We start from the raw sequence: 25,000 nt of genomic DNA, 5'->3' as shown, positions 1-25,000 counted from the left end.
GAAAATAAAGTTTATTATTATTATTATAACATTTACAGTCAAAATGTGAAATTATCAGTATACGCTACTGGTCAAAACTTTTCACCAAGTCTGCGTTTATTTGATCAAAAATACAGTAAAAATTTTGAAATATTATTCCAATGTAAATCATCTGTTTTCTATGTGAATATACAGTAAAGTGTAATTTATTCCTGTGATCAAAGCTGAATTTTCAGCATCATTACTCCAGTCTTCAGTGTCACATGATCCTTCAGAAATCACTCTAATATGAGGATTTGATGATCAAGAAACATTTATGATTATTATCAGTGTTGAAAATCTTTTGTGGAAACGTGATATATTTTATTTTTCAGGATTCTTTGATGAATAGAAAGTTCAAAAGACGTCTTTCTATGCATATGAAAGTTCTCATATGGCACTTATAAGCTGGTGTTTCAGTAAAGATCTGAAAACAAAATATTGGCTCTAAATTATTTAATTCTGAAGTGAATCCCAGATCAGAGCCGAACGATGAAACACGACGGTAAACAATTTACATTCACAATTTGTCCTGAAGTGTCTGCAGCGTTTAATGTTGAAGTAGTGAAGTTTCATTACGCTCGTATGAAATGACATTTATTTGCTGTAAACGTAAACTAAATGTAAACTGTTCTGTGTGGAAATGATTCTGATGACACACAGTGAACACATGGGTTTCTCTGACCTAGGATAGAGTGATATTGAAGTGATTAAAAGTGAAGTATGTGGACGTTTCTTCAGTAAACACTTCATTTTTAGTCTAATCAGTGTTTGCTCTGAAACCTCTCAGGCTCTTGATTTCCTTCAGCTGACAGTAGTCCATCATTAAATGATCCTATGGCCCAAACCGAGGACCGTTGCTCTTGTCTTCTTCATGCTTTGATGTTCTATGCGGTTTGATGGAAACACTCGTTGGCTTGAGAAAACTGCCCGAATCAGGCCAAAGACAGAAAGAGAACAGCGGAATTGGAACTGAAGGTTTCCTGAGGGAAAACGCTTCCTGGTTATTTTCCAATGTTTTGGTCCTGAGCGTTTCATTCTTTTCTTCTTACAGTCGCTCCCAGAGCTCGGATGGCCTCATTGGATGGTGATGCGTGACATTAATGACACTGTTTGTAGCGTCTTGCTCTCTTGACCTCAGAGTTTATGCAGTGTGTAGTGTAGTGTAGTGTAGTGTAGCGTTGTGTAGTGTAGTGTAGTGTAGTGTAGCGTTGTGTAGTGTAGTGTAGTGTAGTGTAGTGTTGTGTAGTGTAGTGTAGTGTAGCGTTGTGTAGTGTAGTGTAGTGTAGTGTAGTGTAGTGTAGTGTAGTGTAGCGTTGTGTAGTGTAGTGTAGCGTTGTGTAGTGTAGTGTAGTGTAGTGTAGTGTAGTGTAGTGTAGTGTAGCGTTGTGTAGTGTAGTGTAGTGTAGTGTAGTGTAGTGTTGTGTAGTGTAGTGTAGTGTAGCGTTGTGTAGTGTAGTGTAGTGTAGCGTTGTGTAGTGTAGTGTAGCGTTGTGTAGTGTAGTGTAGTGTAGTGTAGTGTATAGTGTAGTGTGTAGTGTATAGTAGAGTAAGGTTTAGTGTAGTGTAGTGTAGTGTGTAGTGTAGTGTAGTGTAGTGTAGCGTTGTGTAGTGTAGTGTAGTGTAGTGTAGTGTAGTGTAGTGTAGTGTAGCGTTGTGTAGTGTAGTGTAGTGTAGTGTAGTGTAGTGTAGTGTAGTGTGTAGTGTATAGTAGAGTAAGGTTTAGTGTAGTGTAGTGTAGTGTGTAGTGTAGTGTATAGTGTAGTGTGTAGTTTGTAGTGTAGTGTATAGTGTAGTGTGTAGTGTGTAGTGTGTAGTGTAGTGTAGAGTAAGGTTTAGTGTTATCTTTGTCTTTTCCATATGAGAGAATATGTGGATTTTCATAATAACTCTGCAAGTTTAATTTCTCTGCACTGGATGAATCGATACCAACCGTTAGTCTTTATTTGCCTTTGAGATTGTGTACTTGAAATGATTAAACTATTTAAAGGAATAGTTCTGATCATTCTGTCATCATTTACTCTGTCAAGCCTCAGCCTCACTTCATTCAGAGGAACACAGAAGAAACTCTTCAGAAGTGCTGCAGTGTTTTGGTTGTTCAATGTTCAAAAACAATTGAAACATTCCTGGAAATATCTTCTCTTGTGTTCGGCAGAATAAACCAAAGCAGTTTAGCGCTGATATTCTTCTCCATGACCGCTCTGGAATCTCATTAGTTTTCATGCTTTTGCTTTAAATGTAAAGGACAAAAACTGCATCATGCCATTGGTAGATGTGTTTCTCGTGACCAATCACGGCCGCCCATGTTTGCATATGCAGAAACGAGCCTGGAGTCCTTGAAGAAGACCTGGGTTTGGAGATATCTCTGCGTTCAGGAAAGCGGGACCTCGTTGAGTGAAGCATCTCCTAGAGTTTCATCCATCATCATTAGATAAAACGTTCCCACGCCTGAGGCCGGCAATTAGTGAAGCTCAGGACGGATGAAATATGTCTCTTTAAATAATGCAGAGCTGAGATTGTGTCGGAGACTCGCCGTATGAGTGGAAAGTAGCGGTTTTAATTGCAAGACATTTATTTGATGCGTTGCCGCGCAGAAATGAGACTCGCGTTGTGGTTTTACACGAAGCATGCATGTGGATCTGATCAAATACACTGAAATATCATTTTTTGAGACTTATTGGAGTACATTTTACATTTTAAGTACAATTTCCAATGCTTAATGTGAACTTATTTGTGATATTTACTAGCAATTTCGGCAACACTTTACAATAAGGTGCATTAGTTACTGTATTAACTAACATGAACTAACCATGAGCAACACATTTGTTACAAGATTTATTCATCTTTGTTAATGTTAGTTAATAAAAATACACATTGTTCATGTTTGTTCACAGTGCATTAACTAATGTTAACAAATACAACCTTTGATTTTAATGATGTATTAGTAAATGTTGAAAATATTGAAATATTGTTCATTCTTAGTTCATGTTAATTAATGAATCTTATTGTAAAGTATTATCGCAATTTCTGAGTAAAACCAATTTTTATGGTGCTTGAGTTATTTGGTGAAGTTGATTATTGATATGTTGCTCCAAAGGCTTAATGGCGTTTCACTCCGGTATTAACGTGAATGTTTCTCCTGTAAGTTGTGACGGTTCATACGGAGATGTTTGTCTCTCGATCGCAGACACAGTTTCACAGACACAGTTTTAGATTCTGGTGCTGATATTAAAGAGATCTCCTGTGTGATTAAGAGGATCGGCTGGTGTTAGTTTTGCTTTCGCTGGAGGAAGCTGTGCAGTGTTTGCTCTCGTGTGTGAATGCAAGCCAAGTCTCCTTTATTTATACTGCGCTTTTAACATTATAGATCGTTTCAGAGCAGCTTTACACAGATAACAGGAGAATAATGCAGTAAAGTTTGTTTCTAGAAGAGAATAGCGTCTCAGTCCAGCTTAAGTTCATTTCTGTTGTAAAAAAGTGATTAATTTAGTTAATTTATATATATAATGCCGCTCTGGAGAAAGTCCAGCTCAGCTCGGTTCTCATATAATGCATCAGTGCAGGAGATCAACAATAGTGTTGAATATTAAATTAAATGACAAAAGCCAAAGGCGACAGGAACCAAAACTCCATCAGTGACAGAATGGAGGAAACCCTCGTGAGAAACCAGACTCAGCCTCAGCTCTCCTCTGGCCAACCAGCCGACAGTGTGTGATTATGATTATGATTATGATTCAGGCGCTACAGGTCAGAGGTCAGATTAGATCAGAACATTCTGTGTGAATGCATGTGTGTGTGTGAAAAGGCCAGCAGGGTTTGAGAGTCAGGAAGATCTGCTGCTGATGCCTTGAGGAGCACAAAATGGTGGATGACCAGTGTCAGCATTAGCCTTGACGCGCGCGCGAGTGAAATGGAGTCGCTAGCGCTGATGCGGGAGATAATTCAGTCAGGAGCAGTGGAGCGATGAGACTCCTCGACCACAGCACTTCCTCAGATGAACATCAGTGTGTTCCTACAGTCGTGAGGCTCTCTGGGAACACTCCTGGCCTTTGCTGAATTAATATTTATTGACCTGCAAGACATCATCATAATTATTCATTATTATAATAGCAAATGGAACCCACAACAATTAAAAAAATATATATTGTATTGATTATTCCCTTTTTTAAATTCATAGATGGGATTTCATTGATATTTTGATCATTGAACTAGGAAAGTTCTTCCATTTTTAGAAATATTCATCACTTTAATCTGATCATTAGATAGATAGATCATTGTTGAAATGTATGGACAATATGTGGAATTATTAATGCTGGTGGAAAAGTTGTGTAAGAGCAAAACATCTTTCTGTGTTCTGAAAATAATACTTGGAGATTTGATGATGTTTTCGGTTCTTCTCTCGGTTCTTGATCTTCTTGGTTAGAGAAGTAAGAGTTCAGCGCTGTCGAGTGGTTTAAGTTGCAGCTATCTTTTTAAATACTTCAATATTAAAGTTAGTACAGGGCTAAAGTCTTCATAAAAACATTTGTTTTAGGGCATAGAGATTATATTTTTATACTTGAGCACATCATTTTAGCGAATTGCGTACATGTGGCATTTAAATTTGTCTATTTTGTGTGCCTCTTTGCCATTGTTACGGTATGTGCAAGTGACTCTTTCTGCAGGCTGCATTGTTACACCAGAGTGACTCACTGAATCATCCAGTCAACCGATTCGTTCAAAACCCTGATTCATTTAGGAATTAAGCAACTGTATCATTGAATCATTCATTGAGTCAATTTGTTCAAAAGCACTGATTCATTGAGAAACGAAACAAGTGGCTGTCATCATGAGTGAGTCATTGAATCATCCAGTCAACCGATTTGTTCAAAACACTGATTCATTTAGGAATTAAGCAACTGAATCATTGAATCATTCATTGAGTCAAATTGTTCAAAAACACTGATTCATTGAGATACGAAACAAGTGGCTGTCATCATGAGTGAGTCATTGAATCACTCATTCAAACTCAGGAAGGAAACAAGTGATAGTCTTTATGAATGATTCATTGAATCATTCAAACGATTTGTTTAAAACTGAGGCTATATAGTAGGTGAAAAACAGAATAAGCAAAAAAGTGCACATATGATGGACACTTTACTATCCCATGAGGCCACGGGAGAGGACTTATGAAACAATGCTACTGAAGCTGGCAATGTATGCTGTACAAATGTAGTATGTCCGGATTACATTCATACTATGGAACATAATTTTTTAACAGTTGTGAAGTAATTACTTATTTAAAATAAGTACCTCTTCAAGAGTATGTGTTGTTATGTGTTGTTGTTGTATTGTTTGTTGAGCCTTTGTCTAAAGACAATTTTCTACCCCTGTGGGGATAGACAATAAAGTTTTGATTTGAATTGAATTGAACTGAGAGTATGCGCTTTTGGACGCAGCCCGATTCTTTCGGAATGAGTCATTGAATCATTTAGATTCAATGACTCACTCTGATTCATTCAGAATGAGTCATTGAATCTTTATGGATGGGTTATTGAATCATTTATTTGAACGATTTGTTCAAAATGGATTCTTTCAGAAAAGAAAAAGCGACTCATTAAATCATTATGAATGAGTCATTTATGAATGAGTCATTCAGGAAAGAAAATCAGTGGGCTGTCATTGAGTGTCATTGAATCTGATTTGTTCAACAACAGTGATTCACTCAGAGATGATTCAAAATTACTGATTCGTTCAGAATCGAGACAAACTGTAATATGTCTAAAACATAAATCACTCAGTATCAACTTGTTCATTGAGATGTTGTATAAAAGCTGTTTTCTGGATCGTCTTGCTCGTGTGATATTGCTTGTATGTCGGTCTAGTGTTACTGTGTGTTTTATAAGGGATAGTGTGTCTCGGGGGAAGCACGGAGAGGTCGGTTGTCACTCTCCTTCTGTTCTTCATGGCCGGTTGAGAACGAGAATAACACTGGTGTTTTTTGCTGAAGAGGTTAGCGGGTCTTAAATCTGCTCTTGGGAACGGCTTGTGTTGGATGCGTCTCAGAAGCTTCATGTAGGTTTGTTAATGGCTGACCTATTTCTGCTGCCATATGCTTCCTGGAAGGGATTTGCTTTGAAACATAAAAGCCAATGATTTGGATGGAGGAAGAAGATTATGAGCACATCAGTCCAGAAGATCTCACATCTGTTGATATGAACGTTGGGAAATAGTCAGCGTTATGTGAAGCTTTTAATGTTGTTTATATGTCTATGTGGCGTTTTGAATGTGCTTTAAGACAAACCATGTGTAAATTCATAAGTCGACTCCATTGCTGAGTATTTCCTCCTTAAAACTGCAGTGAACCAAAGACAGTCTCAAAAACACGCTTTGAAATCGCTGGTGTTTCTGACGTCACAAACTACCTTGTAACCAATCAGATCAACGTGTGATCGTCAACCAGTGGATCTCTGAGCTGAGTGAGTGAGTGGAGGCGGGGCTCATTTGCATATTCATAGAACCACGCATACTTAATGAGACAAGGGTGTCGAGTTACACTCAAGATATTTTTTATGGCATTTTTCGAGGAAAAACGCTTAAATATGTCATTTTGATGAGTTTTAAGGGGTAAAATTATTGACTACAGGCGGACTTTAAGCATAATCTATATTTGCGATGCATCCAAACACGAATGTCGACTATATTTTTTTCACGCTTATTGTTCTCAACTATAAATGCACTTGCAATCGTTGTTTTAATTGAAAAACATGAACATAATTTGCAATTATTCTAATTGATATTAGGAATGCAACCTTTGAGAGAAGCTTTCATAATCAAGAGAGTGTTATACATGATAAATATAAATTAAAAGTGTTAAAAAGACTGTTGAAAGACCAGTAACGTGTCACTCGCTGGAATTTTCTCAATCCAGTTTATCAGGAAACTCCAGTGAGAACAGGAACTAGTGTGTGTTCGATCTCTGATCTCATCGGCCAGATCTTCAGTGCAAACTGAGCTCTATCATGAGAACCATCTGAGACTTCCCCATTCACCAGACGCCGCATGACCGAGCGCTTTGAGGAACTAGAGGTTTGCAGAGCTCAGCTTCTCCTGTTGTAATGGAGAACATGTGTTTGAGATGTGTGTTTTTTGCTCGGCACGTATGAAACTGAATGTCTGGCTGAGTTTCCTCTTCTTCTCTGGCCTCTCATGATCTCAAGCTTTGTGTGACACCATCCACGTTCAGAGAGACTCGGAGTGCTGGTGGGTTTGTTCAAACCCTCAGTCCAGGGTTATTTTGGTCGCTTGCGTAACCTTAAGGGCACCGTTCCCAATTCAACCAGAAATAACTCTCAAAGCATGCTTCAGGAAGTCTTCTTCAGGAAACTGGTCAGCATGTGACATTAGCGGAGCAGAACCGTGATCTTAGAAGAAAAGAGTTCACAGAACCTTCCATCATTGCAATCGTTTAAGACGTTTCTCCTTATAAAACCTTTTTGGCTTAAAGTGTTAAAGTCAAGAACCGTAGAGTTTACGTTTTTTCCCCACGCTTTCATTTCTCGAAGTGCTTTCAGTTCTGCAATAATCTGCTTTAAAGTCCCTCCGTGGAGAAAATCCAGCTTCTAATGTTGTTTACACGTCTATTTGGTGTTTTTAGTGTACAGTCCATGTGTAAGTTCATAAGTCGACTCCATTGCTGAGTATTTCCTCCTTAAAACTGCAGTGAACCAAAGACAGTCTCAAAAACACGCTTTGAAATCGCTGGTGTTTCTGACGTCACAAACTACCTTGTAACCAATCAGATCAACGTGTGATCGTCAACCAGTGGATCTCTGAGCTGAGTGAGTGAGTGGAGGCGGGGCTCATTTGCATATTCATAGAACCGCGCATACTAAATGAGGCAAGGGTGTCGAGTTGCATTCAAGATATTTTAAGGCATTTTTTGAGGAAAAAACGCTTAAATATGTCAGTTTGCTGATCAAAGATGAGTTTTAAGGGATAAGATTATTGACTACAGGCGGACTTTAAGTTTCTGATGATAAATGGTTTCTCAAACGGCAGATTGTTGAGGAGAGCAGGTTTGCTAATATGCTTCTTTATTTATAAAGATAAATAGAAACCATTTTGGTTTTCTGCTCCTTCTCTTAAGTTTCATTTCAGGATCAACCTGGTATTGAAGCACCAGAACCTTAGACATCTCTAGTGACTCTTCCCGTGACGTTTATGTGGCAGAAATCTGTCGTGTGTTTTACATAATGTGTTCCATAACCTTATATAACCCGCTGAGATGCGTCCAAACCACACGCTGAAGATCCCGTTCCACCCGTCTGAGAACCTGATCTTCAGCTCCTCAGTCTCCAGACTGTGGAAAGACCAGAAACGTGTCGGTGATGGAGTTGATTCTCACTAACCCTATGAAGGAAAAACTCAAATGATGTCTCCAAGATCTCGACTGAAATATCTGCTGCTGTACTGTCCATGTTCATTTTTAAAAGAAGTTTATTCTGCTCATCAAGGCTGCGTTTATTTAATCAAAAATACAGTAAAAATAGTGAAATATTATTCTAATGTAAATCATCTGTTTTCTATGTGAATATACAGTAAAGTGTAATTTATTCCTGTGATCAAAGCTGAATTTTCAGCATCATTACTCCAGTCTTCAGTGTCACATGATCCTTCAGAAATCACTCTAATATGAGGATTTGATGCTCAAGAAACATTTATGATTATTATCAGTGTTGAAAACGGTTCATATTTTTGTGGAAACCGAGATACATTACCATTCAAAAGTTTGGGGTACGCATTCAATTGATCAGAAGTGACAGTAAAGACATTAATAAAGTTACAAACGATTATTTTTCCAAATAAATGCTGTTCATTTGAACTTTCTATTCTTCTAAGAATCCTGAAAAATAAAATGTATCACAATTTCCACAAAAATATGAACTGTTTTCAACACTGATAATAATCATAAATGTTTCTTGAGCATCAAATCCTCATATTAGAGTGATTTCTGGAGGATCATGTGACACTGAAGACTGGAGTAATGATGCTGAAAATACAGCTTTGATCACAGGAATAAATTACACTTTACTGTATATTCACATAGAAAACAGATGATTTACACTGGAATAATATTTTACAATTTTTACTGTATTTTAAGCAAATAACTGCAGAAGAGACTCTTTCAGAAATATTAAAAAATATTAATTATTCCAAACTTGACCACTGGGGAACATAAGATGACACTTCAATGAAGCTCACACACATTCATCTGAGCTATGAAATAAATCAATGAGCAAATTAACAGTCCTCAAGCGGCTACATCATTTGTAACTATATCTATTTGTAATAATCCGGTTTAATATTAATGCTAGATTCTGGTTTGGTTTTAACATGTCTTTCAGCCATCAGTTAACTTGTTCAATCAGTGCATCATTATTCGTCCATGAGCTGAGTAGATGTTTCTGGTGAAACAGAATAATGAACGAGAAGTCTCTCTCTCTCTCTCTCTATCTCTCTCTCTCTCTCTCTCTCTCTCTCTCTCTCTCTCTATCTCTCTCTCTCTCTCTCTCTCTCTCTCTCTCTCTCTCTCTATCTCTCTCTCTCTCTCTTTCTCTATCTCTCTCTCTATCTCTTTCTCTATGTCTCTCTCTATCTCTCTCTCTCTCTCTCTATCTCTCTCTCTCTATCTCTCTATCTATCTCTCTCTCTCTCTCTCTCTCTCTCTCTCTGTTGTGTGAGATGGTGGACCGACGGTTAAGGACAAAACCCCTGTACTTCTAATCAGCTTAATGTTGGATCATTAAGATTAAGCCTAATGTTAAGATTAATTCTTTGAGAGGGTGGGGGGGGGGGGCAGCTGCGTTGGTGATTAACAAACGACCGTAGACTTTGGACTCCGTGGAGTCAGACGTTTGCATTGGGATAGAAAGGTCTTGAAGGTGTCTGGGTCATCGCTCCTGGTTTTCCCCATGTTAAAAGGTTTTCCCAGGTCTTGGTTCTCACCCCAGGGCTGCAGATGTTTTGAGCTCTGAAAGAGGGAAGTTCAGGCATGCTTTGCATTTTTAGACCCCCTTGTGAAGCTTTAGTTCCTCTAAGCTTGTTTTGAGGACATGAGAGTCCTTCTATCTCTGTCCTGTGTGTGTGTGTGTGTGGTTCACACAGAACCTGTTTTTTTGCATAGAGAAATGCAAGATGCAGAAATGTCCACCTGATGCAACTTAACTTAACTTAAAGTCCCACTGTAGTCAATCATTCTATCCCTTAAAACTCATCTTTGATCACCAAACTGACATATTTAAGCATTTTTTCCTTGCAAAAATGTCTTCACGCCTTAAAATATCTTGAATGTAACTCGACACCCTTGCCTCATTTAGTATACGCGGTTCTATGAATATGCAAATGAGCCAATGAGAATTATGAATTTACACAAGGTTTGTCTTAAAGCATATTAAAAACACCACATAGACACATAAACAACATGATTTTAAGTTCAGTTGCTGCATTAAATTAAGTTCAACCAAATTGGCTGTTGAATCTTGCATAACTTAATAACATTGAAATTGGTTGCATGAGTTAAAATAATAGAAGAACATCAGTTTCCGTGACTCATTGATCGTAGTCTGTACAGTGAGTGGGAAAAAGATGTGTTTTTAAAAGTTTAACTTCTTTTAGTCATTCTACTAACTACAAGTAACTGTTAGGGTTCAGGCTAGTTTAATAAGTTGACATGTAGTTGCAAAGTGAAGTGGACTATCGAAATAAAGTGTTGCCCTTCTTTTAACTTGAACGTCTTGTCAAGCGTGAGACGCTGCAAAAGATTAAAGCGCAAAGACATCCGTCTAGTGTGTGTTTACATGGAAAACCGATGGAAAAGCAGCGCAATGGAACGTCAACATGTGAAAACTGGTGGAGCTTGCAACACCAAGATCATGGGTTCGATTCTTGACGCTTGGCACAGGCACATGAGATGCTTCACATTTAAGACGGTTATTTACATCTTTTGCTTTAGTGTGCGAGTGGGAAACTTCTCCAGGGTTTCTTGGAACAAATGACCTGCAAGGTTTTAGAAACTGCTGAACTTTATAAACTTAATAAAACCAATAATTGGTTTGTCCCGAGAATATCTGTGCATTATTTCTAGGAGTTTGCAGGGAGGTTGTTGAAGCATCCTGGAGATGTTTGCACAAGCAAAAGATATAAATAACCATTTTAACCAGTTAACTGTCCCAGTTTATCTCCATCACATATTTGAGGAATCATCATACATTAGGTCTCAATCGAAAGCTTAAATACTCACAATTCATCATGTTTTGAAGCGGCTCAATTTTTGTGATATTAACCTCAAATTTGGAACAAGACTTTCTAGCGATTCTAGAGGCCAAATTGTAATGTATAAATCAAATGTAATTTGCTTTACAGTAAACTTCTGTAACTTCTGTAAGCGCTTTCACTTCTGAAATAATCTGCTGAGTGTCTCTTTAAAAAGACCAGCCGTAGGTTTCTATTCCAGAGCGTTCATGAACCACAACTATTTAAGTTCAGATCTATGATAATAAAGAGGGATTGACGGTTAACAGGTTAAAACAAGTGTTTCTGTCTTTAGCGTTCTCCAGTCGCACGCCTACTGCAAATCAGTTTTGGGTGCCGGATGTAAAATGCAAAGTCTAAGTTTTAACTTTAAGTTTTAAAGTCAAGTCATCTTCATTTATACAGCGCTTTAACAATGTAGATTGTTTTAAAGCAGCTTTACAGTGATAATAGGAGATTACAGTAACAGAGATTGTTTAGGCTTTACAGCAGCTCTAGAATAAAGTTATTAAGTTAGTTTTGATTGATTCACTTCCGTCGCAACGATCATTAGTTATTAACTCGGGGGCCGCTAACACGTCAGAAAACAGAAACTCAAACCTTGAAACAGTTTCCAAGGTGCAAGCATTGAAAAATTGTGAAAAACGTGATCATCTCTGTGTAAACTTCAAAAACGCAAGCCTGTGAAAACGCAGACGTGCGCATCACGTGTTTAGTCTATAGGTATGAGCGTTTGAATATATATGTGCGCAGGCGTGTGTCTTTTGACCTCATACTGGCCTTTAAAATTCATACGTTTTTTGTCGCTTCCACGTATCAATGTGAACTGGAATCATTTTGACAACGTTTTAAATCCCAAGATGTTGCAAATGTGACGAGCTGAGCTCAGGCTGGCACGCGAGAAGGGTTTTTCTTCCTGCAGTTCTGCTGAGCTTGAAGGTTTTGGGTGCGTTACATCTGCTAGATATATTTCTGTCAGCTGCTCTCCAGTGGCAGCGAGAGGATCAGATCTGCGAGTCCATGTTACGCTCTGCCTGAACACCTCAGCACACATTGCTGCTCTTAAAATGGCTGCCCTTGAAGCTCAAAGCATCTGTGGCGCTCAGTGGCTGTCAGAAGCACATGAAAGCTTCACAGATTTCACCCCATTAGGATCCGCCAGACAGGCTGCTAGGTGCAATTTGCGTCGTTTTATGACTCATAATTTCAAGTTTGTGTTTTCTCCTCTACCTGGGTTTGTCCAGATATGGATGTAACTTTTGTTCTGAGTTCCTCTGGAGTGCCGGAACAGATCCGGGCGGAGCTGAAACTCGACCTCGAGAGACAATGGGCGAACCTGCCCTGGGACACACTGGCAGTGTTGTTCAGAATGAAGGTTGAAACCAGTGTCTGCTTTTACGGTTTGAGGCCACAGGTGATAAGATGTAGGTGTGAGGGCTCGGATGTCTTTATTCTCTTCTCATCCGGCAGGAATTCCAACCATTCAGTCATGAAACCTGTTTTCTCTTCTGTTGGTAAAGTCTACACTCTGTAGAATCTTAAAGGGTTCCATCAGGCGCTTCATATATCGAACTTTTTCCCATCGTGGGGTCATTTTATGGATTTAGCTTCAATTTATTTTTAATTTCAAGTAAATTTTATGATTTAAACAGCTCATAAACATATCAATAGAAACAACTGAAAAAAACCTGTTAAACATGAAAGTATTATGCAGTCAAGACGTTTCTCCATATATAGAACCTTTTTGGAATAAAGGTTCTTTAAAATTGATTCAAGAACCCTAGAGTTCTATATAGAACCTCAGTGAAACTTTTGGGATAAAAGGTTCTTTAAAATTGAGTCCAGAACCCTAGAGTTATAGAACCCCATTGAAGCTTTTGGTATAAAAGGTTCTTTAAAATTGAGTCAAGAACCCTAAAGTTCTTTAAAATTGAGTCTAGAACCCTAGAGTTTTAGATAGAACCCCATTGAAACTTTTTGGCATAAAGGGTTCTATATAGAACCACATTGAAACTTTTTGGCATAAAAGGTTCTTTAAAATTGAGTCAAGAACCCTAGAGTTCTATATAGAACCTCATTGAACCTTTTTGTCTAACACTGTGTCCTAACCAAATGTTACGTGATGCCACGGCACGTAATAAAAGGCATCTTTTCCATATTAATAGAGTTTTTGTATTCTTGACACATTATTTTTACCCAACCACATGCATTGGTGACATCTGAAGAAAGACAGCAATATTGTAAAAACATATTACCTTTTGACATTAACAATAATTTTTGTTGCTTCGGAATTGCATGCGCTGATATTTGTGCCAAATAAGAACGGTGAAATGAAATAGTAAATAGTGGATTTTGATTTTGCGTCATCTTTAAGACACATATGTTGTATGATAACTGTAGATCATGCTTTTGTGTCTTATTTCAAGAACAATTGCAAATCATGTCCTTGACAGTATTTTGGTCCCTTTGAGAATGCAGAGTTACCTCACTGATTTTATCTCATCTCGTCCTCAGTTCCCAGTGAAAATGGCTCTTGTAACTTCAGGACAGAATAAGAACTAGAATCTATTTTTGTTTGGTTTTACAGCATTCAAGACCTCCTCTAATGTGTAGCATTGCACTAAAGCCATAGAATTCTGCTCCTGACATTGAGGCCTTTTCTTGCAGAAATCACCCAGAGAATGTGTGAGCCAGCCAAGGCTGAAGAATCACTCTGGTCTTTGTTGAGTGCTCTCAGATATGCAGAGCTGGTACAGTGCTGTACGGTGGCTAAAATGCATTGCTGTTGTTGAATTCATGCTAACACTCATGTCCTTGCCACACACGGCTCACATTGAGAATGACCCGTAATGAAAGAAAAACATGTTCGCTGTATCTGTTCATGGTCTTTTACTGGAAGACACGCTTAGTGTTGTAAAGAAAACCATAATTATTTGCAGCGGTTGTGGTTTTTTTTATATATATATATATATATTATTTTAAAAAAATTTGTAACATAAGGTTTACATGAGGTCAGTGCTGAATTAGTTTAATTCAAATCATATGTTACTAACATATCAGTAATTTCTGGCTCAGCTTGTAGATTTTCGTGAAAATATTTTATTGGCTTATGAAAATGTTCACTGCAGTCTGATGAAATATGGCAATTTTCCCCAAACACATCAGAGATTTGTGCATGGACAGCATGTGTATGTGCTGAATTTGGCAGCGGTGTGCGCATTAATGAAAAAGTATTGATCAGGGACTGAATCATACTTTGTTTCAGCTCATTGATTGGCACAGTTGCCGGGTGCTCTTAGGTCATGGGACATAATAATGCCACCTCCAAGTGACAGCCCGCCCCATAATCCTTTGTGTTTGCACTGCATCTCTGAAGCCCTGAGCATTCCTCATCCCTCTGCGGATTCACTCAATCTTATTTCAGAACGGCTTGATGCAATCTGATGGAACATGCTGATGTAAATACCAAGGCCCACTGGTATGCTCCAGCTGAGGCTTATCCCTGGGTAATAAAAAATGGAACAAATCAGCCCATAATCCCTCCTCAGCTATTGTTCTTGGAGCAGACTGACCACTCTCCAAAAAAAGATAGATTCTTCTGTTGTATCCTGTATTCCTCTCTTTTCTGTGAAATACAATGGTATAAAATGTCCTTTCCAAGTTTATACTCTTACCCCTTTCTCTCTTTCTGTCTCTAAACAGGTTTCCCTGATTTTCCAGGGAGTCCTAAGCGATGGAAGTGCTGCAGTGCGATGGCTGTGATTTCCGTGCAGAGACGAACGATGAGCTCAAGGTGCACATACAAGACGTCCACACGGCCTTCCTACAGCCCACAGAAGTGGGAGAAGGTGAGGAGTCTCCCAGACGGTCCAGGTCAAACTCAATAAACTCCCACAGCCAAACAGAGGACGAGGAAGACTTGACCAATCACGATTATGACTCCTTGAAAAAGGACGCAGGTATATCAACATTTCTTACTGCGACCTGAAATAGACATAGATGATGAGTGCAGTCTTCTAGAAGTAAAGAAACTACATCAGAACAGTCATTCTGGCGTCCTAATTTGTATGAAGTTGAATCGCTCAATGTTTTTCTTTCTCTGTTCATGTTTCAGGCATCCACTCCTTTAACAAAGACCTTGGACACTCCTCCGGTTCAAAGCAAGCTAAACACAACCAATCAGCAAAGCCTTCAAGCAAAACGTCAACTTCATTTTTTCAGTGCAAGTTCTGTGTGCGGTACTTCAGATCCAGCTCTCTTCTCAGTGAACACACTAGGAAGGTCCATGGTGAAGCAAGCGATGAGAGATCCTTCAAGACTTCCAAGCAGGCCAGCTGCAGCGCTACTACTTATGATGGTGTAGGAACTGTCTTTTCCTGCCAGTATTGCACTTATAAATCCCCACACAGAGCACGGATTCTGAAACACCAGAAAGTGCATCACAAAGAAGGTCCAGCAGGACACTCAGCTCCTGTCGAAGCAGAAGTTCTCGATTTAGACTCTGAAGCCTCCTCCGTCGAAGAACAGAGTGAAGAGTCACCAGGGAATGTAGAACGTCGTGTGTTGGAATCTATGATCAAACCCCAGTCAAAAGGAAGCTTTAACTGTGAGTGGTGTGGCTTTCAGACTTTGCAAAGGCAGCAGTTAGCCGATCACATGATGAAGAAACACCGTAACATGGTGAAGATTATGGTATCATTGCAACAGCCCAAAATGCATGACGGAAGTGCAGGATCCAGCAAGTCTGATTCGGCTTCATCTAGGAGAAGCACTCCAACCTCCAATTTAAACCTGAACGATCTACCGAGCAATGAAGGTTCCTCCACAAATGCCTCGTCCATCAAAGGATCCTCTGGCAATGCATCGCTCAAGTCCACTTCAGGGATATCAAGTTTTCACTACTCACAGCTCACAGCAAAAATACCTAACAGCACAGGATCTTCCATACTGTCAGAGAGATCGACTTTCACCATGTCAGATATGTCTAGGTCTGGCATGGATCTAGATGCCAGCATTCTGAATGATTCCAGAAGCAGTTCAGATGATGAACTCTGTGACTTGGAGGATACCCATTACACGGAGCCAGCTGAGGATTCTACTAAGCTGCTTCTGTCAGAAGAGGATAATGACCTGCTAGAAACGAAAGGAGTTCCATTCAAAAGACACATGAACAGGTTCCAGTGCCCTTTCTGCTCCTTCTTGACCATGCACCGACGTAGTATTTCTCGTCACATAGAGAACATACACTTATCTGGCAAAGCTACTGTGTATAAATGTGACAAGTGCCCCTTTCTTTGCACCAACCCACTAAAGCTTGACACGCACAAACAATGTCATGGTGGGTCTTCCGAATGGGACTCCATGGACTTAACCAGTGAAGGTCTAGATGGTCAAGGTGAACGCTCTGAGCCTGTGAATGGAGGAAACAGCAGCTCAAAAATCAACGGGAAAAAATCCACTGCAGGCGAGGAACAGCAGGGTCCTCATCGGTGCTCACTGTGTAACTTCTCCACCATCACACTGAAAGGTCTGCGTGTCCACCAGCAACACAAACACTCGTACTGTGATGGAACACAAGTTACTGGTCAAGAGGGTTTGTCCAATGAGCAGCAAGATTCTGAGTCCGAGTCCTACAGCTCCTCAAGCTTTGTCCAGAAAACTCAAACATCAATCCTTGGATTTTCAACCAAGAAGCACCTTATTGGGAAGACAGCAAGAAAGTCCATCAACGATTTGCCCTTGGATCTCTCTCCTGTCAAAAAACGGACAAGGATTGATGAAATTGCAAATAATCTCCAGAGCAAGATTAGTCAAAGCCAACAGCACGAGGATGTGATTAACCTTGAGGAGATGGATGATGACGTGGAGGAGAATGGTAATCACGTCGATGTAGAAGCAAGCAGAGAGAAAGAAACCTCTGATGCTCAAAGTCAGCACTACACATTCAACACTCAGCATGTTAGGAATTCTGGAGGTCTTCAGACAGAGCGTGGCGTTGGGAAAAGAAAGCGCAGTCTGCAGTCCAAACTTGGATCAAGAAACATTCCCGTTCAATTAACCATTTCTGATGATGAAGATAATTATAGTGCCTCTTTGGAATCTAAAGATGCCCAAGATCAAAGCAGTCAAGATGGCAGGGAGACGTATCAGGACAATGTTGAATACACTGAGGTACCCGGGAACCTGTTCTACTGCAAACATTGTGAGTACCAAAACAAGTCCGCTCGCAGTGTCAGCACACACTACCAGAGGATGCACCCTTACATCAAGTTTAGCTTCAGATACATCCTGGACCCAGAGGATCAGAGCGCAGTCTTCCGTTGCCTCGAGTGCTTCATCGAATATAACAACTTTAATGATCTGCACCAGCACTATATGACGCATCATCCAGAAGCAAGCAACGTCTTAAACTTTAACCAGCCAGATCTGGTGTATATGTGCCGTTTCTGTTCCTACACAAGTCCAAATGTGCGGAGTCTGATGCCCCATTATCAAAGAATGCACCCTTCAGTGAAGATCAACAATGCCATGATTTTTTCCAGCTACATGGTCGATCAGCCTCAGAAGAGTGCTTCTGAGTCCCAAACACTAAGAGAAATCTTGAATTCTGGGCCGAAGAGTTTAAGCTCCACCTCGTCTGGGTCCAGATCATCATCCAGTCCGGCTCTCAAAAGCATCTGCAAAACGCCAGAAGCAAACACAGAGGCTGAAGTTATTCGAGAAGGTCTGGGTGGTAATGTGGTGGTGTATGACTGTGATGTCTGTTCTTTCTCAAGTCCCAACATGCACTCAGTACTGGTCCATTATCAGAAAAAACACCCCGAGCAAAAGGCCTCGTACTTCCGAATACAGAAGACAATGCGGGTCATATCTGTTGACCGAGCACAGTTGTCGAGCAATTCAACCTACAGCCTAACCAGCACCCCCAAGTCTTCGAACGCCATCCTACCTGTGGCTCTGGATGAAGATGTTTATTATTGCAAACACTGTGTCTACAACAACCGCTCTGTAGTGGGCGTTCTGGTCCACTATCAAAAGCGCCATCCAGAGATTAAGGTGACGGCAAAGTACATAAAGCAGGCACCCCCAACCCCAGGACTGCTGAAACTCATGGACGAGTTACAGATCGCACCGCCTAAACAGTTTCTAAAGCAATTCAACAACAACGGGATTGAAGGGTCAGGTAATTCCAACACTAAAGGAGCATCCGACAAAGGGGAACCTGAAATGCTGTTCTTCTGCCAGCACTGCGACTATGGGAACCGCACTGTGAAGGGAGTGTTGATTCACTACCAGAAGAAGCACAGGGACGTGAAAGCCAACGCCGACCTCGTCCGTAGACATACAGCTGTGGTCCGGAGTCAGAGAGAAAGAGCGCAGATGATCCACGCGGGAAGTTCCACGTCCACTGCAACTGTAGCTACTGAAGCAGACAAATCCAGGTCGTTGCGATCTTTGAAGTGTAGACACTGTGTGTACACGTCTCCTTACGTGTACGCCTTGAAGAAGCATTTGAAGAAGGATCATCCTACTGTGAAGGCCACGGCCATGACGATCTTACACTGGGCTTATCAGGATGGTGTGTTGGAGGCTGGTTATCACTGTGAGTGGTGCATATATTCCCACGCTGAACCAAGCGGGCTGCTCATGCATTACCAAAGACGCCACCCTGAGCACAATGTTGACTACACTTACATGGCCAGCAAGCTGTGGGCTGGTCCTGATACTTCCACGAGCAGACAGGGGGGGAACTCTGAAACGAAGCATTACCAATGCAGAGATTGTGCCTTTGAGGCGTGCTCCATCTGGGACATTACTAACCATTACCAAGTGGTGCACCCTTGGGCCATCAAAGGTGATGAGTCTGTCCTCATCGACATTATCAAGGGGAACCAAGCACCTGATAAGCTTCTGGCCAAAGGACACGTTTCAACGTCCAGTCCGTTCAATACTCACCAGCAGGAAGAGACTGCAGTTGAAGTCATTCGCCCAACTCATGAGCGCCAATCTAATCTCTCTCTGTCTGCCACCTCATCTATCTCAAACAACCCTTACCAGTGCACCGTGTGCTTGTCCGAGTACAACAGTCTTCATGGGCTTCTAACCCACTATGGCAAGAAACACCCGGGCATGAAAGTGAAAGCTGCTGACTTTGCTCAGGAAGCAGACATCAACCCTAGCTCAGTTTACAAGTGCAGACACTGTCCGTATGTGAACTCTCGCATCCACGGAGTTCTCACACACTACCAGAAACGACATCCTTCCATCAAAGTCACGGCTGAGGACTTTGCTGATGATGTCGAGCACGTACACGAGTTAACTAGCGAGGGCGATGAGCGATCTAAAACACAGAGGCAGGGCTATGGTGCATACCGCTGCAAGATGTGCCCTTATACACACGGCACTTTAGAGAAACTCAAGATACACTATGAGAAATATCATAACCAGCCAGCTGCAGATATGTTCAAAGGAACCGCCACGCAGTCGCCGGCTAGAAGAGACGATTCGGTTGCTGAATGCAGTAGCAACAGGGTGACCGAAGTCTCAGAGATGTGTGACTTCGACATCACACTTTCCGAAGTCGCAAAGAGTGAAAATAACACTGTGTTTAATTGTCAGCTGTGCAAATACTTCTGCTCCACCCGGAAGGGTATCGCGCGCCACTACCGTATCAAGCATAACAATGTCAGAGCGCAGCCTGAGGGAAAGAACAACGTCTTTAAATGTGCGCTCTGCGCCTACACCAACCCCATCCGCAAAGGCCTGGCCGCACACTACCAGAAACGCCACGACATCGATGCTTACTACACGCATTGCTTGGCAGCATCCAAGACGGTGACTGAGAAACCGAACAAGGTGATGGTGCCCTTGGCATCAGAAGCAGAGGCTCCAACGATGAGCGAGGAGCTGAGGCTCGCGGTGGACCGAAGAAAATGTTCGCTCTGCTCCTTCCAGGCTTTCAGCAGGAAGAGTATCGTTTCTCATTACATAAAGCGCCACCCCGGAGTCTTTCCCAAAAAGCAGCCTTCCAGCAAACTGGGCCGTTACTTCACTGTGATCTATTCCCAGGAAGCAGAGAAACCTCCATCCACGGAGGAGTTGGAAATAGTTGAAGTTAAGGATGAGGTGGAGCCTGAAGGTGATGCGGACTGGCTTCCCTTCAAATGTCTGAAATGCTTCAAGCTCTCGTTCAGCGCGGAAGAGCTACTGGTGATGCATTACAACGACTGCCACAGCAAGGAACTCAAGTGGGATTTCGTCACCATCCCAAGCCCTGCAGAAGATGGGACGGAGCTCTACCAGTGCACCCACTGTGAAATCAAGTTCTTGACCCTTCCAGAACTCGGCGTCCATCTGATGAACCACAATGAGGGTTTCCAGAAGAGAGCCATGAGGCTGGAACGAAGAAAACAGCTTCAAAGCAAGCAGAAGACGACAGAGCCACCAGAAGCCAAACCAGAGAATAAGGTGAGCCTCGTAATGTGTTAAAGGTGACATATTATGCCCCTTTTCACAAGATGTAATATACATTTATGGTGTCTTATGGTAATATAAATGTATGGTTCACAGAGAAAGGCTTACCAAAACAAAGTTACTGAGTTTCACGTTTTCTGGGTTGGTAGATGCACTGGGGATCCGATTATAGCACTTAAACATGGAAAAAGTCAGATTTTCATGATATGTCCCCTTTAAAAGCGAGTTTGCAAACAAGCACAATGCAACAAAACTAGACTCTGCAAGCATGCAGCATCACTACAGCTTAATTATAGATGCAAGCGGTTCAAATAACTAGATTGCATCAGTAAAGTTTGTTGTCATTGTCTCTCTGTATAGCTGGAGGGCGCACCTGATAAGACTCCCGTCGGCTACAGGTGCAACTTCTGCGTGGAGGTCCACCCCACCCTTCGGGCCATCTGCAACCACCTGAGAAAGCATGTGCAGTACGGCGAGGCCAAGGAGGGACACGTGAAGGTACGAGCACCATCTATCAGAGAGCTTTAAACAGCTGCATTAGTTTTATTTTCAACTTCCCATCTGTTTACATTTTCAGTCTTATTAGACTCCAGCACAATGTCTATATTCAGTCTTTTCCCTGAGGTGGCTTCAGCGTCTTCTCAACTGCATTCACAGGCCGTTTGGACCTTCAGCTTAAGGGTCTTTTTCTCTTTGTTTGCACTGTTAAACTGCTACATTTCAGCTGCACATTCAGTGAAATACACAAATAAAGGCAAATCCTTGAGTGTTGCAGAAGAAACATGGAAAATGACTTCTGCTTAAACTCAAGTGTTTTATTTCATCGTGTGGGCTTTCATGAAGAAAGCCTTGAACGTGTTGTAAAGTTGATCCTGTAATTAAATCTTGTGGCCTTGAGTTACACATTTTTGCATATAGAGAGAATGAAAGATTTTCTTCTTTTTCTAAAGCTCTTTTCTGAATGTGATTCTGCCTTGGACTAAATAAGGTTTTTTGAGGGCAACAATGTTGCTGTCCACCTTTTGGAACCGCCTTTGTGTCGGAAGCGCATCTATGATGCCTTAAAATGCTCTCTAGGTAGGGTAGTTGACGTGCTTATTTAAAAGATATTCAGTTAACATTTGTGTGAATGGAAAGTGTGTTTCAACCTTTGACTTCACTAGTGGATTTGAAATTGTTATGCACTGTGACAAATGAAATTTCATAAGTCTTGTGAGCTTGTGAATTCATAGTATGCAAAATGTGGTTTAAAGACTAGTGCATAATCTTTTTTATTACTTTAATTTCAATGAGATAATGCAGTTGCATTTGTGGTTGGAGTATAAATATATACAAGAATGTGTGTGAGTGTGATGGATTTCTTAATGAGGACTTTCACATTTACACACGGCCAAGTCCAGTCTCTTTATCGTGGCAGAATCCTGAGACTGGCAACGCAACCCTTCGTCTCTGAAGAGAAAGCCAGTTAGGTGGGCTTGACGGTGTGGCGTGGAGAGTGGCGTGTAAGCGTCTTAGTGTTAGTGTTCCACTGAGAGTGCCAGGACGCTGGCAGGGAGGATTTGAATGGGATCCCAGTGAGGATCAGCAGACAGAGGCCAGGATAGGGCGAATCACACCGGACACTAGGGGGCAGCACTCACGCTCACACACACACACACACACACACACACACACACACACACACACACGCTCACACACACACTCACAGACTCAGAACAGCTACTCTGAGGAGAGACCCAAGGGCAGTTATTTTAAAATCGTATTATTTTAATTAAGCATTTTTATGATTTAAAGAATAGCTTTTCATCAATTTGAAAAAACACTGGGCTACTATGTAGAAAATACTGGAATGCTAGTGTACTACGTACTCTTGTTTTCTCATTTGTTATGGTATGCTGTGTTTAAACTCGTCATGAAAGGGAAGTTGCGCTCGTCTTTTCTTCTCTGTTGTTCCATATATCCGAGCGAAACACTTCTGGAACAAGAACAAATGTGGGCGGGGCTTGATTGTGTCCATGGGGAATTGATTGGATGGTTGTGGTTTGCTATTGGTGGATCTCATTTGAGTGACAGGTTGCCCCGCCCACATCATCAGGGAAGAGATGCTGCAAGAGGAAGTTATTCTGATTCAAGATTACCAGGAACATGAATTTAAAACCGTAATAAGAAATAATTTAGAATAAACAGCAATATTCTATAAAAAATAACTATTTCATGTGACTTTAAATGTTTTAGTTAGTAATATGCCACATGTTACATTGGCCTCACTGTGTTGTGGCCTCTAGTTATTATCATGCACATTGTTTTTTGTGTGTATTTTTAAACTTTATGTGTTAAAAAAATCAGTCATCAATCAAAATATTGACTCAACTATGGGTTGTTAAAAATCACTTACCACTTCTGGTTCATGATGGTGGAATTAAAAGGTCAAATCGGTCATCTAGTTTGCACTGACAAATCTAGTTCTCTGTCTCTCAGTGTGTTTGGCTCTGATTGGCTGACGATGCAGAGGTGCATCTGAAGTGCAGGGTCAGTTCCCTCTCTCTCTCTCTCTCTCTCTCTCTCTCTCTCTCTCTCTGAGATGCTGAATTTGCTGTGGGCTGTAAAGCAGCAGATGTCTCAGAAACACACAGGAACCTCTTGGCCGTTTCTAAATTAAGAAAGAGGGATGTCCTGATAGCGCAGGAAGACTCAGAGCTTTAATGGCCGCAATCAAACACGATCATCTGTGCCTCAGCCCTGAGAGAAATATCATATCAGACTGTCAAATGTATTTATCATGATTATCAAATGTCACAGACCTTAGCATGTCAAAAACATGGTTTATTTCACTACACAATGAAGAAATATATATATATATATATATATATATATATATATATAAATATATATATATATAGTCAGACTCAGGTCTTGACATTAACACTCGCCACATGCGTGTGTATTTCATTAGTTGCGTGTAACTCAGTCACCAGCCACTTTTGCGTGTTGAATTTTATAGCCTATATAATATATATATTTTTTTTATTGTAGTCTTTTAATTAAAAGGCATCTGAAATAATAAACTAAGTACAATGTAGGGTTGTCAAAAAGATAAAAAATTTTTTTACAGGGCTTGAATCTCGGTGTGGGATAATTTTACTTATTTTTGACACTTGCACCTAAAGTGCGCATGCATAAAAATGCCTCTCAGTACTAAATTGAGTTCTTTTTAGCTGCTTATTGTGCTTAAACAGTCAAATACACACAACATAATGTCAAAATGCCAGTTTTGGCGAGTATTCACATGCGTATTAAGTCAAAGTAAACAGTTGAGGAAAGAAACGCACGTGTAACAGTATATTGGATCCGTGCGTCAGGTCTTAAAGAGACAGCAGCCTAATAAACCTGCTGGAAATTATGAGATAATATTAAAAACATCTAAATGTTCCCCATGGTATCGATGTCAGAATTGTGGCCAGTGAAAATGCTGAGTGGCTTGTAACTTTGGAAAACCACTTTCCACAGTGGCTGGAGAGCAAAAAAGTCAACGTCAAGCCCTGGATAAAGTTAATTCTAAAATCATTGTAATATGCTGGTTTGGTTTTTGTTGCTTAATATGTTTCTTATTTTTATGATTTTTTAGAAAAAAAAACATTTAACAGAAATCTTTTGTTACATAAATGTCTATACTGTCACTTTTGATCAGTTGAATGCATCCTTGCTGAATACAATAATAATAATTTTTTAATAAATCTTACTGACCCCAAACTTTTCTAGTTGTGTATCACAGTTTCCACATGAAGTGTTTTCAACACTGATAATAATCATAAATGTTTCCTGAGCATCAAATCATCATATTAGAATGATTTCTGAAGGATCATGTGACACTGAAGACTGGAGTAATGATGCTGAAAATCCCAGGAATAAATGACAGTTTACTATAGATTCACAAAGAAAACAATTTTGAATTGTAATATTTCACAATTTCATAATACATCTAGTTTTGATTAAATAAGTGCAGCCTGAAGGTGAGCAGACAGGAGTTCATTTAATATGACTGGATGACTCATTTCAGTCATTTCCTCTGACAGCAGGAAGCAGCAGAGACGCATGTTCCCGATCCCATTCCCGTTCCCGGAATAACCAACGGCGAGGTGGAGGATGTGGATGTGGATGTGGATGCGGTGACCCCTGACCCTTCGGACACTTCAGTCGCCATGGAGACCGAGGAGCC

The 25,000-nt window shown here is 40.6% G+C and overlaps 1 protein-coding gene across 7 annotated transcripts in view; it reads left to right on the top strand.

Annotated features, from left to right (window-relative positions):
• znf462 (zinc finger protein 462) overlaps positions 1–25,000 on the top strand; it is a gene marked incomplete at its 3' end in the record, with an annotated part of 52,349 nt that overhangs the window by 13,302 nt on the left and 14,047 nt on the right. For 5 of the 7 annotated variants that reach the window (XM_084136619.1, XM_084136618.1, XM_084136621.1 and 2 more), the window contains 4 exons: positions 15,013–15,269; positions 15,425–20,778; positions 21,145–21,282; positions 24,858–25,000. The exon at positions 24,858–25,000 is cut by the window's right edge and continues 207 nt beyond it. In XM_084136619.1, coding sequence (XP_083992745.1) covers positions 15,044–15,269; positions 15,425–20,778; positions 21,145–21,282; positions 24,858–25,000 — 5,861 coding nt within the window. In that variant the 5' untranslated portion in view covers positions 15,013–15,043. The remainder of the gene's footprint in view (positions 1–15,012; positions 15,270–15,424; positions 20,779–21,144; positions 21,283–24,857) is intronic. The other 2 variants (XM_084136622.1, XM_084136623.1) reach the window with 2 other exon arrangements.

This window comes from Abramis brama, assembly GCF_963993115.1.
Source record: "Abramis brama genome assembly, chromosome: 15".
NCBI classification, from domain to species: Eukaryota; Metazoa; Chordata; class Actinopteri; order Cypriniformes; family Leuciscidae; genus Abramis; species Abramis brama.
Note: the sequence above shows the minus strand (reverse complement) of the source record. Positions and strands in the feature narration are given on the sequence as shown.